The 14,175-nt window shown below is 40.8% G+C and overlaps 1 protein-coding gene across 3 annotated transcripts in view; it reads right to left on the bottom strand.

Moving 5' to 3' along the window:
• LOC124171656 overlaps window positions 1-12,242 on the bottom strand; it is a 29,054-nt gene extending 16,812 nt beyond the window's left edge. For 2 of the 3 annotated variants that reach the window (XM_046550880.1, XM_046550881.1), the window contains exon 1: window positions 12,062-12,242. In XM_046550880.1, the coding sequence (XP_046406836.1) occupies window positions 12,062-12,224 (163 nt within the window). In that variant the 5' untranslated portion in view covers window positions 12,225-12,242. Of the gene's footprint in view, window positions 1-11,761; window positions 12,003-12,061 lie in introns of those variants that run through there. The other variant, XM_046550882.1, reaches the window with a different exon arrangement.
• Between the last annotated feature and the right edge of the window lie 1,933 nt (window positions 12,243-14,175).

The raw sequence follows: 14,175 nt of genomic DNA, 5'->3' as shown, positions 1-14,175 counted from the left end.
GACATATGTCCCAGCGACTCGTACTCGCTCATGAATTTATGGTACTCGCCTTTTAAACGCGAGTTCCTTGACAATCTGCGCTCCGTGTTCATCCAGCGCGTGATAGCATATCCATGAGAATCTCCCAGAGTGGGAGGACATGCCTTAAATGGCAACATAACTTGATATCTACCGTCAGGCATACGCCGATGCGTATTTTGAAACCCTACTTCGCATTGCACGTCTTCAGGTCTCGGTAGAATTTCGACCTCCACTTCTTCCACTTCCCAAAACCTTTTCAGTTGATTGAGAAGAAGTGTCTCCCTCTTACCAATAGCCAGCGAAATTACCTGAGAAGGATTCTGGGGGGAAATGGTTGGATAACTTCCCATTATAACCCAACCGAACACAGAATTCATAGCTATCACATTTGCGTAAGGCAATGATTTCCGCCCACCAAGAAGAATCCTAGGAAATAAATCCATGCCCAATAACATTTCTACGGGGGCCGGTCTATCGAACTCGGGATCTGCGAGACGCAAATGTGCAAATTTTTTGAAAAGATAGAGTGGGATAGGAGTTGTTGGAAGTTCATTTAAGACCTCCGATACTACAACCGACCTCGTGGTCAATACGGGGGATGACGTATGCCTTGGAGATAAAGAGCATAAAACCTGACCGTTGGGTTGCTGCAGGGGAACATGCGCTAAGCCAAATAGCTCGCCCTCGTAAGCGGAGATGGGCAAAGATAATCGCCTTACCGCCGAGGACGAAATAATGGATAACTGTGAGCCCGGATCTATTAGAACTCTGATACGCTCCCACGCCCCATTACTAGCCTGAATCAAGGCAACCGCTGTGCCTAGAATAGTCGAATGCTGCCGATCACTCCGAGTGCATGACGATATGATAGCAGGGGGTATGGATGAGGTGGTAGATGTTTTTGACAAGGAAATACCCTCTTGACTATCGTCACGCAATCCGGTGGAAACCTTTCCTGCGTCCTTCGCGCCGACTGAGTTCCCGTCTTCGGCAGAATTATGTAAAGACGTGTGGTGATAGCGTTTACATCTTTGACAGCGCATACCTCTTGCTTGACACTTGGGAGCCCAATGACCCGGCCTTAGGCAATTGAGACACAGCCCTTTTGACCGCACAAAGGTTGAACGTTGATTACAACTCATTTCAATGTAACGTGGACATTTAAATAAAGGATGCAAAGAAGAACACAATGGGCAATTATCCCGTTTCTCTGAATAATTAGACATCCTTGAAGAGGCTTCGTTGGCTGAAACTGGCAGAGAAAATTTAAACCTACCTCGAGAATTCGTGGAGGTAAATTTAGAAACCGATCCACTTGATGTTTGCAGAATTTTAATTCTTTTCTTTACAAAATCAATTAGATTTGTTACAGAAGGGAACATGTTTCCACTCAGCGATCCTTCAAACTGGGATAATATCTCAGAATTCAAAACTCGAGCGGCTAAGCGGAATAAAATAAATTCTCCCAAATCTGGAATATTCAGGGTCCCTAAAGCCGCATACATTTCTGCAAACGTTGTCACGAATTGTTGTAACTCTGCTTGATTATTAGAAATTTCTGGAAACAACATTTTGTCCAAAAATGAAAATCCAAGAATGCGAGGATTATCATAAAAATCGTTTAATTCTCTCCAGGCGGATGGATAATGAGCTTCGCCAAAAGGTACAGAGGCAATTATTGCCAATGCCTTACCTTGGAGAGAAGATTTAAGATAAGAAAAATTTTCAATGGCGGATATATCATTCCGGTAATGCACCACCGATTTAAATATATCGCGAAAAGCGGGCCATTCAGAAAACAACCCCGAAAACTTCGGAACATCAATGGCTGGGAGTTTACATTTTTGGGATTGCACAGGGGCTTCCCCGTCCACATCGCTCGTGGACGCCCTCAATCCATCAGAAACAGACAAAATAAAATAATACTTCTCCTCGAACTCCTTTGCCAAAACGGAATCTATCTTATACACGTCCGCGCGATTGCAATTATTGCAGTGCTCAAAAATTGCCAAATTTTCATCTAAAAAACCACGATAAACCTCCTTTAGACTAGAACACCTGGCAGAAAATACGCCAAAATTAGGATGCTCCCTGACTCGCCCCTGGTATTCACTCAACTGACGTGCCAAATCATACGCGACCGAAAGAGTGGCTTTGAACTGGTCCCGTTTGAATCGCATAAGGGATAGACGCGATTCGAAATTCTGTCTCGTGGTTATTTCACTTTCTGGCATGATTGCACTAAACGCACTAAATAAATTAAAATAAAATAAAGCCTAATGATTTCCAAATCTGTCCCGGGTTTCGGCACCAAAAAATGTCGCGTCACGGGGCCGTTGTGCTCCGCCCGATTATGCAATGCATGCAGGGCCGGAACTAGCCTTACATTTACGACGAAAATAATAAGAAAAGAGAAATGAGGGACTGGAAACCAAAATTTAAATACAGTGAAAGGAAGAAATGACGGGGGTGGAAGAAAATAAGGAAGGGAATCCCGCCTTACCTTGGCTTCCGCCCGAACTCTCCACCCCATGCGTCCGTCCACCACTTGATTCTCGTCAGAGCTTCGACGAGATAAACGCTCTTCGCCTTGAACTCAGGCGAACGAAAGCTGTCGTCTTCGCCCGGACCCAAGCGAATGAATGAATACCGGTGCCGCAGGCCAGCACCGTTCTTCCGGTGCTGCTCAAGCCCTCTTTAGGCAAAAAAGTACGGCACAAAACAAAAAAACCAAGGCAGGCGGGAAAAAGAAGAAAAGAGGGAAATTCAAATGGAAGAAAAGAAGGCATAAGGCTGTTCCGGCCCGAACAATTATATTAAATCCAAATGTATTGATCTGTGAAAATGTTTTGTAATGTTTTTGCTCTTTATTGCCACAAAAATAGAGAAACGGTTGGTTTATGAAATGTCTGTCTAAATGATATTTTAAGCATAATCACTCTTTATTTTTCGTGGCTTAGGTCATCAGGCTTGGGAAATGGGCGGAGATGAATGAAACGCGAGCACCTTTGGTTACGCTCAGCTAAACTTACATTTAACGACTCTTTCTACGACAATAAACGATCGTTTTCATCGCTGTACCGATAGTTTCACCTGAAAATATGTCTTTTTATCGTGGTTCTACGTTGAGAAAAAATTATTTTGCGAAAAATCACTGAAATTCTGGTGATCAAGTTGCAGAAAAATGGCTGTAATGAAGGAGCGTTAGGGTGATATTTGAACGAGTTCGGGTTATGATTTGCCAATTCTGTCACTGTCCTCGACCTTCTCATCGCATAAAAAAAATCTCGCGGTATCTTTGCCAGTCTTATTGCGAGAAAGTGTTCGGCGATTTTTGACGGAAGGAAATGAACGGAAACAAACTTGTGTACAATGGATGGGGCATGGTCACTCTGCTGCTTCAGACTTCGCTGTGATGCAACTTGTTGCTCCTAGAACATCTCAAAATGAATTTAAGAAAGAAAGAATTTATTAGCACTATATAACGCTCAATATCGATATTTTTCTAGTTTTTCTCACAATATTGGTTATATTTCATTGCTTTTTAATGTATGCCATAGACGCCCACACCAGAAATTTTTCTATTAATGGTAAAATTATAGATTAAAACAATAAAAAATGTGTCGCCAATACATTTGCTTCCATAATATTGTGCTGTATCATATCATCTTTACCTTCGAATTCTGAAGAGGTGCGCTTCTCTCACGAAGCTCCGATTTTCTATAGCCACATGCATACTTTTTCACTTCAAATAAGCTTCAATTTTACGACAATTTTAGTGGCATATTTTTTGAAGACGAGTCACGCACACTATCAGATCAGTGGATTGCATAAATCTTTTGAAATGTCATTCTCTGCTAGCAGTCGCTCTGTGCATAGCTCTACGGCGTTCGGGAGGACTTCCCCGCCTTTGAAACTTAGATGAATATGTCTTCTTGAAGTCATTTGAAACTATGCCAGTCCCATAAAAGTCGCATAATTGTCTTTAGCCCGTGTCATATATGTCTAGCTTTTGCTCCAGGTCGTTTTAGTAACTCACACGGTAATACCCAGATAATGGATATTTTGGTTAACATACCGAACTCTCATAATTATGTTTTATCTTTTTTTGTCAACTTTGAGACATAATGCTCACCACCGCACACAATTGCAAAGTTCTTTGGACACCCTCTCATCTTTCTTTCGCCGTCGTTATTGTGGTCGGAGAAAATATCCTCCATTTAATTTAGAAGCTTTTCTAAAATGGTATTTTTCTGAAATCGAGAGCTTTCTAAAATATGCGGAGCCACGTAAGTGCATTTATTCAAGATAAAGTCGTCTTCTGACTACTCTGATTGGGATATTTATCCTCTAGTTTTGTTTTTAATACACTTCCTGTATATCCCTAGTACACTTAATGTTTGTGTCACTATCAAGGTATTGTTAATGATGTGCTATATCATGAAACACTGGCCAGTGATTGATTATCCGTTGAAAGCTCATAAGTGATTGTATATGACAATACCACTTGTCATCCTCCCCTATATAATAATGGGCATTGCACATATACTTTATAATCAGAAACACGCTAAAATTTACGAAGAGAAAAATGGTGTTGGTTGACTTGAGAAAGGTGACACGGTCTAGCCAGCGGCGAGCCTAAGTGGATTCGCGATCAAATGTCCGAGATAGGCTGCTAGCGTTAGCTTTTGCTTTATTCAAGATCTCCAAACGCTGAAAGCTCAACTTTTAATGCATAGTGTGGGCCAAGCATCCACCGATATCATTTCAACCGATCCACCACAAAGCATGCCCTCTCTTTGTCTAGAACTAATTCGTCCCGTGTCAAAAATTTACTCAAACAACAGATTCGAATCTCCTCCGAGAAGATTCCTCACTTGCCCTCGTAGCAGCGCTGGTGAGCACAAGAGTTTCATTTCGAATCGGGTGGAGGGAATAGTTGGCCAACGTTCACTGATGTAGACACTGGCTTCTCCACGTCGCCTTCCCAATGAAATGACAATGGTGAAGCTCTGCCGCTGCACCTTGGAGGATGCGCTCGAGATAAGGGGAGTTATTAGGGTGGTAACGAGAGCATACGACCGGATCTGTCTTCACTGGACCGCCTAGTACCCTTCAGATAAGGGGAACTTTCCGATTGTTGTCTTATGACGGAACTCAATTTGGATTTCGAACAATCCGGACAGGAAAATACCGTATCCAAAGGCCTTGACGTAACTGGTGACATTAGACGAGGCAGTTGAATCTAGCGTCCATCCCAAGACATTGGAAAGATTCAGCATGCCGACTGTATGAAATGAAAATTAGGGATGAGTCGATTCCAAATGTCGATTCTCGATTCCACCGATTCTCGGGAACGGAATCGGAATCGAGAATCGATCGCCTAAAGTCGATTCCGATTCCATCGATTCCAGGAAGATAAATGTTTTGAGCATAGACTATAAGTTTGGGGCATAAAGGCTGCCACACACCTAAGCGGCCGCGGTGTCAGCCTGCCCCGCGCGGAGGATACGCCCGGCACGCGGGTGCTGCGACGAACATGCCTAAGAGGCCTCGGAAACATGAAAATGTCGGCAAGAGTGGCATTATGAATCACATTCGGAGAATTCATCTGGACCACCAATTTTAAAGTATAATAGATCGAAATATATTATTTTTAAATTTTGAATGGTATTGGAAGTCTGATGATAATAAAAACGTGCAGAGAGCGAGTTCTCCTGTGAAAAAAGTTTCTTATAAATACGCGCTGAGAGCGGGTTTTTTAAATATGTAACTTTTTTTAGACTAACACGCGTCTGCGTCAATAATAAAAAATTTAGACACATTCGCGTTTGTATAGCCCAGTTTCAACAATGCAACCCTTGAGAAAGTTGATACTTGCTTGGCATAAGCCGCCGCGGCCTCCGGGCGGACTCGACAGGTTGCCTTCGGCCGCCACCGCGCACCCGCCAGGCTGCTCTAGTGTGTATGGACGCAATGAACGCTACATTATTGTTTAGCCACCGCGGCTACTGTTATTTTTAGGGATGGTCGGATCGGATACCTCGGACCCAAATATCTGCGGATATTGCCCTTCATCGGATACATCGGATCCAAAGTCGCGGAAGACATCGGATCTGGATCCGAAATTTTAAATAATAGCTTCAGTGAATGCAATCAGGGTGGATAGAGTTCCGATTCCCTCTTCGAATGCGCCGTCGCATGCGATTCTTGTCCTACTCATGAACCGTTTTGTTTGAAAGCTCTCGCAGAGGTTACGAGTAAAATTTCAGCCGAGGCCAGGATTTTCAGCCAGAAAATAAAAAAGGCAAAATACGACTGGCACATAGTGTGACTCTTCCCAAGAGATTGAACAATCATCGGGGGAATCTCAGCGCCGTAGGATAATAACGTAATAACCACGTCAAAATGTAACTACGTCGCGGATTTCAGAAAACCACCTTTGGCCGTCCATCAGCCCGTTCCTCTATTGTTGTTTTTTCGTATCCGAAATCAAACGGATCATAAATCATTGTCTTCTAAGGAAAATATCAAATCACACGAAAAAAATTGAAGCGTGTTTCATCCCTACCTCGTCGCGCCACCTTTCCTTTTTTGGCCTACCTGCTTCAATTCTCCGTTTCTAGACGAAAAATGCTAGGAGAGTGACTTCTGGGCCCGAAGATATCTTGATAGCTTCGACAATAAGATGACATGCACGAGATTTAAAAAAGAATTAGACCAAACGAGACGCATAACTGACGATATTTCCGTTTATTTTTCAGCTGTAATTGAATGCCGCTCAGTTTTCTATCTACAATTCTACAATTAGACTTTACTGATATGCAACATTGTACAAACAGCACAATTTTCAAAGAAACAAGCGCAACATTAACCCCTCAAACAATTAGAGCCGGATTGGAACGTAGCCACCGGTGGCTACGATTGGAAACGCCAACTACATATATCACGTAGTGCGCCCGGCTTCGCTTTGAAGGCAACGACGTCACTGAAGCAAAATCTGACTCCGAACCGAACCGTGTGTGTGCACTGTGGCGTAAATTATCGCGAAGATGTGCGAAATCCACCTCACCATACTGAAGCATTTTCGGGTGAAACACAAGTCCGTATGCGATGAGAAAGTAAAATTCGGGGGAAACGTGCGTGAGAAAAATTTGAATTCAGTCGATGGCAGGGGGGTAGCCAGGAATTTTGTTAAGGGGGGTTCCAAAACCAGGGGGGAAAATTTTTAAACAACAGGGTACAAAGAAGAGGGTTTCAAACTAATTTTAACACCCTTCATAAAAGAAAAAAATCATTTTGCAAAGATACATTTTTCTTTCATTTTTCATTTTTGTAAATACATGATTTTTAAATATTTTGTTACCTTTTATGAAGGAAAGCAATTGTGTTTTTATATTTTGGGGGGTCCTCTTGCTACGAAACTGGTCAGTGGTTCATCCTAAGATTTTTCCTATTTTCATTTCGAAACCCAAGCGTAACAGTTTAGGCCCTGAGTATGTAAAGATGTTTTTAAAAAACAACTTGAAAGCCCAAAAAATTATTTTTAATTTATAAAAACGAGTCGATTGGGTGCTTGAATTCTTCAAGCGGGTGTGTAAAGGGTAGAAGATATGGTGGTGTCAATTGTACCCTAGTCCTGGGTCCATAAGTTGGTAAAAAGTTCGAAAATTTCACCACGTAATGTTAAAGCAATTCGACATATTTTATGAAAACGCATATTCGATATAAATCTGAAGGTAGTCCATTCTCTTCATTATTTTTATTGCGAATTAAGAGGAATACTAATATGCAAAAACACTTCAAATTTCATTGGTCTAACTGAAATAGTTATGAAGATATGTCATTTTGAATATTTTCTACAGTAATCGAATCGAACTTAAAAAAAAGTAACATCTGTTTTGAAAAATACGAAAATCTATTCATATTTTTATTAGGTTATACATTTCTATTCATTCTATTCATCGACTATCAATTAATTTCTCAACTATGCCAGTGGATGCTAAATTCTATGTGGTATGACAATTAGTTATATTTTAAGGAAACGCAGATTCGATATATATCGAATTTGACGCAACATACAAAACATATTTCCCCTGTGCATAATGAGGAATACCAATATGTACCCATTTACCAAATTTCGTTCATCTACCTCAAATACTTATCATGTTATGTCAATATTGGTATAATTTACAATGATTTAATCGAACTTTCGATTATATACTGACATCTATACAGTAAATTGCTCATAGCTTTTGGTTATAACTTCATTCTATGGTCATCCACTATCTATTTCCTTCTCAACTATGCCCGTGGATGCTAAATTCTATGTGGTATAGCAATTCGATATATTTTAGGTAAAAGCAGATTCGATATATATCGAATGTGAGACTACATAGTAAACATATTTCCCCTGTGCATTATGAGGAATACCAATATGCACCCATTTACCAAATATCATTCAACTACCTGAAATACTTATCATGTTATGTCAATATTCGTATTTATTGTAATAATAGAATCGAACTTTCGATTATACTGACACCTGTACAGTAAAATGCTCATAGCTATTGATTAGAATTTCATTCTATGGTCGTACACTATCTCTTTCCTTCTCAACTATGCCCGTGGATGTTAAATCCCATGTATTATAGCAATTCGATACATTTTAAGAAAACGCAGATTCGATATATATCGAATATGAGACTACATAGTAAACATATTTATACAACACATTATGTGTAATACCAAGATGAATCAATTCACCAAATTTCATTGGTCTAACAGTAATACTTATTAAGTTATGGCAATTTACGTATTTAGTAAAATAATCGAATCGAACTTTCGATTATACTGACATCTGCACAGTAAAATGCCCATTACTATTGATTAGAATTTCAGTCTATGGTCGTACACTATCTACTTCCTTCTCAACTATGTCCGTGGATGCTAAATTCTATGTGTTATAGCAATTCGATATATTTTAAGGAAAGGCAGATTCGATATATATCGAATGTGAGACTATATAGTAAACATATTTCCCCTGTGCATTATGAGGAATACCAATATGTACTCATTTACCAAATTTCATTCATCTACCTTAAATACTTATCAAGTTATGTCAACATTCGTATTTGTTATAATAATCGAATCGAACATTCGATTATTCTGACATCTGTACAGTAAAATGCTCATAGCTATTGATTAGAATTTCATTCTATGGTCGTACACTATCTATTACCTTCTCAACTATGCCCGTGGATGTTAAATCCTAAGTATTATAGCAATTCGATATATTTTTGGAAAACACAGATTCGATATTTATCGAATATGAGACTACATACAGTACGTATTCCCAGTGTACTTCATGAGAAATACCAAGATGTACTCATTTACCAAATTTCGTTGGTGTAACGAAAATACTTATCAAGTTATGTCAATTTACTTATTTGGTATAATAATCGAATCGAACTTTCGATTACACTGACACCTGTATGGTGAAATGCGCAACTTTAATGATTCAGAATTCTTTTTACGATCATCAACTATTTAATACCACCTCAACTTACCCCTGCGATGCTACATACTATGTGGTATAGCAATTCGATACATTTTAAGAGAACGCAGAATCGATATATATCGAATATGAGACTACATACAAATTATATTTTTACATTGAATTATGAGGAATACTATGATGTACCAAATAACCAAATTTTATCGGTCTATCAAAAATATTTAAGAAGTTATGCTACTTTACGTATTTGGTATAATAATCGTATCGAACTTTCGATTATGCTGACCCCGGAACTCTGAAATACGCAATTTCATTGGTTGGTATTCCATTTCTTGGTCTTTCTCAATGTTAGGCCGGCACATCTGTCCCCATTTATGAATATTCCAAGTACTTATTAGCATTCGTTAAAATACAATAAAACGTAGATTCGATATATATCGAAGGTGAGCCCACCAGCAGTAGTATGTTTAACATTGCACCGTGAAGAATACCAGGATGTACCATTCCTGCAAATTTCATTGGTCTACCTGTAATACCAACCAAGTAGTGCAAATTCGCGTTTTTCAATGGCAGCATAGGTTCACCGAACAGGCAATGGCGGCCCTTATATCAAACTCATATACCCATCCATGGTGCATGAGGCCTAAGATATTAATTTGGAAACAATAGAAAAACGCATTTCGAAAAATGGACCGTGGTCTTTGGTTAAGAATCTCCGTATACATACCCAATGCAAGTTCCCAATGTCTACTGCCATGCTCCCTCCTATAAGGCGATGCGAGTTTTTCTTACCGAGTCCGACCACTTGCCGTTTGGCGGGGAGGAATGGCGGCGATCGCCGGGAAGCCAAAAAAATAATTTGGGAAAATTTCAAAATGAAATAATTCATTAACTATTACGATACCTAATTAAAAAAGAAAACCCAAAGTCTAACGAATAGTTAGGCTTGTGCCAACATCTTCGCGAGCTACATAGCTTAAGTTTCGTTCGCCAGCTGTCAAATCGAAATCACATAAGAACGCGTGTAAATCGATATCTCGAAATCGGCTCGACTTGGAAGCTTCTAACCCATGCCAAAAAAATCGGCCAAAAAACTAATGTTTCCCATTTGGATGTCGTCCGCGTGCGGCGATTTAAAGTAGGTCATATCGCGAATTTATTTTTTTTCCATAAGAGCCCATGTTAAAGTAGATCGATATATCTCGAAAAGTATCGCATTTTTTGGCATTTTCAGATTTTTTCTCCCGATGAATATTTTTTTAGTTTTACCACAAAAAATCTCAGCTCGATCGGCCCGGTAGTTTGGGCTGCTAATTATGGTCAATCACGCATTTTTAATGAATTTCCAGCTTTAAATATATAATATTAAAATGTGTATGAAAATCTAAAAATCATTCCATTGATTGTATGTATCCAGAATAAACTTGAATAATGACTTTGTTTAATGACAGGAATTTGAAAATGCCTTTGGATTCAAAAATATCCGATTCGAAAGATCTGGCTCCAAAAATCCTAGATCCTGGATCCGTCCATCCCTAGTTATTTTATTCCATTCAATTCTTAAATTTTAATGATAGCAATGCTACAGAAAAATTAAAATCCCACCTGTTAGAAGGTATAAGAATCGATGGAATCGGAATCGAGAATCGGGAATCGATTTGAAGGAATCGGAATTGGAATCGGAATCGAAAAAAAGTGGAATCGACTCATCCCTAATGAAAATATTAATAATTTCACCAACTAACGCTGCCTAAAAGCATTTTTGTTCCTTGCAAAGCGATACTTAAATAATTATCGCAGAAGCTCCTTCTTAAGGTATTAATTTCTTTGTTGTCCACTTGCTAAACAAAGCTTGTTTATTTTTCAAATTTAATGAAGCACGCTTAAGCTTGGAGAACCTTTGGAATATGCAAGATGTGGAAGGTTGAGAACTAGCCGTTCACAATCAACACCTAAGTCAGTATCAGATCTATTAGGATCCATCCTCTTTTCATTAAAACTGGCTTTGTTTGCTATACAGGAGGAAAACAAGCTTTCAGCGTGAAGAAAAATGAACTCGAGGACTTGAGGCCAGCATAGTTTTCTAAAGAAGAATAACACCCGCGCCTGAAGTTGTAGCGCCATACCAGAGACGTAGTGATGGGCATGATTTCACTTGACCACAGTAGGCGTTATTCGTGAGGGAATTCGATCACTCGTGGTCGGCGCCGAAGATCCACTTACTATATCGCCATCCACTCACTCCCTGCACTGAGTTCTTTCCCTCCTAGAAAGCCTGGCGATAGAACTTGATGTTCCCACGGACTGCCAGGCTGATACGTAGGTAGCATGTCGAAATATTCGCCGAAAATTTTTAGACCACTGATTCGATCTTGTGCCACAATTATTTTCAAGACAATGGGTCATATGCCAATGCGAAAGGATATCCCCAGATGGCGGCTAACAAAGGAAGGCCATGGACATCCGTGCTCTCGCTAGTGGCGACACACACTCACTGCAGGAGAGAGAGGCGATGCAACTCACGCAAATCGTCGAAGGGCGAGGCCACGTTGAGGTAGTCGCCCGACTCGATGAGTGCGGCCATGCGCTGGGGCGTGCCGGCCGCGTAACAGATGAGGTCGAAATGACGCGCGATGCAAGTCATGGCGGCCGCGCGCAGGGTGGCGGGCTGCACGCGGAGCGGCATCCTCGCGGACGGCAGCGGTGCGGCCGACTGGCGGCCGAGGCGACGGAAATACTCGGGTTGGGGGGGCGGGCGGGTTGGCCGGGGAAATGTCCGAGTGGCGCAGCACTCATTTCAGGCGGATATCAGTGGCTCTCGCTGAACGGCACTCTCGTTGGATGGCCTTCGATTCAACTTGCGTTTCGTCGGTTAGCACACTGAGTGTTCCAACCTAAAGGTTTCTTTCCTTTGGCGAGGGTAGAGCTCATTTCAGACTTAGCCACCGGCGTGTGACAATTTGCTGTGATTTTACTCGTCGGGGGTCGTGAGGCCATTTCCTTTTCGTGGGCAACCTCAGTCTCCGATTGATATCGTTGGGATTGTCAGAGGCTGGACTTCCGTCCTCAACGATCCAAACGCCGCAAGCACTCTCCCTCCACTCTCGTCAATGCCTCTACACCCTGTCAATACCGCATTATGAGACTTTTTCCCGTACGCACGGCAGCAAACTGATGCGAACTATTTCTGTGAGTTCACGAGTGCTTCTGGGGTAATTGCATTCTTGTTTTACGTTGTATCGCCTGTTTTTGCCACAAGTTAGCGAGCGAAAATTGCCATATTCTTTTCGAAAAATACATTGAATTTCTTTTGGCAAAATTTAGTTTTGAACCACTTTACGTGGAAGTAAGACTTCCAATTGGCTACGTATTTATGCTATAAGTCCCTCATATTCCATTGGCCCAGTATTGATCAATTGTAACTAAAGGAATTTGAAAATTTGTGACGCAGAAAGGTGCGTTGCCCTCCCCCTTTTCCCTGTTCTCTCTGGTCATATGGCAGGAGAACGGTGAAGAATATTAACATTGATAATTATGCAAATCATGGCATAATATGAATGACAGCACTTTAAAGAGGTAAGCATTCTTAACATTACAGTTAACATGCTGGTAATTTAGATGATATCGTAGTTTGTTTCGATACGGTATCATACATGAAAATCACTTTAATTTTCAAAGATTACCGTATATGACGAAAACTACCTTGGTAGTTATAGTAAGATTTTTAAGCGGTCTATCTCAAGGCGGTGTGCGTTGGAGCCCAACTCCGTGGCCATTGCTTACTTGCCGTGGGATGAGCGAGAGGGCGACCGTGTCTATGTATTTATTTTTTAAAAGATTTTTGTGCCAGCCGACGCTATTTCGGGCTCCTCGAAAAGCCTTGCAATCACTTCGAGGGTAGAGGAAGCTGCTTTCGTTGAAGTTGGAGCGAGGATTGACCGGGTAAACGGAGAAATCTCGAGTGCACTCGGTGACATGTCACAAACTATTCCTGCTCGTTTAGTTGCCAAGAGTGAGGCGTACCAGTTTTTTACATCAGCTATCTAGGGATACCATGCCCTTGTAGTTATCTATTTGACCACTGTATTACTTGAAATTGCGAAGAAGGGCGTCAATCAAATAGCTTAGAGTTCTTTTAATTACGCTCATAGGGCACTAAATGTTAATTGGCCATTCAAAGCTCGCGTCGAAAGCTATGCGTGTCGGGTGTGGGGCGGTGAGTGACTAAATTGCTTGTCTTTGCGTGAGTGAGCAGTTAGCTCCCAATATTGAAGGTATTCTTTTCTATTTGCATCGAAGTAATTCCACTTTAATAGAATTCGTTGACATCTTGTATAGCCCTTGTGTAACTTTAGGTAGAAAGAGATATTTATCATAACTCAATAGAACGCACCATATTATATATATTTGCTGGCCAATTTTAAACTTCCTTATTATTGAGTTATACAAAATACGATGGAAAAATTCCGTAGGATTAATAATGTTTACGAAATGCGTTTTTGTCCTAAAAGATAGATGTGGTTCAGACGCCTAGACGAAATCATAGAGCTGCTTAATTGGGGTATGACTGCCGCAAGACGCTGTCGAGGTCACGGAGAAAGAGCTTTTGCATCATCTTTGATTCGGTCGTACTCAAG

The sequence above is a fragment of the Ischnura elegans genome, chromosome X (assembly GCF_921293095.1).
Source record: "Ischnura elegans chromosome X, ioIscEleg1.1, whole genome shotgun sequence".
NCBI classification, from domain to species: Eukaryota; Metazoa; Arthropoda; class Insecta; order Odonata; family Coenagrionidae; genus Ischnura; species Ischnura elegans.
Note: the sequence above shows the minus strand (reverse complement) of the source record. Positions and strands in the feature narration are given on the sequence as shown.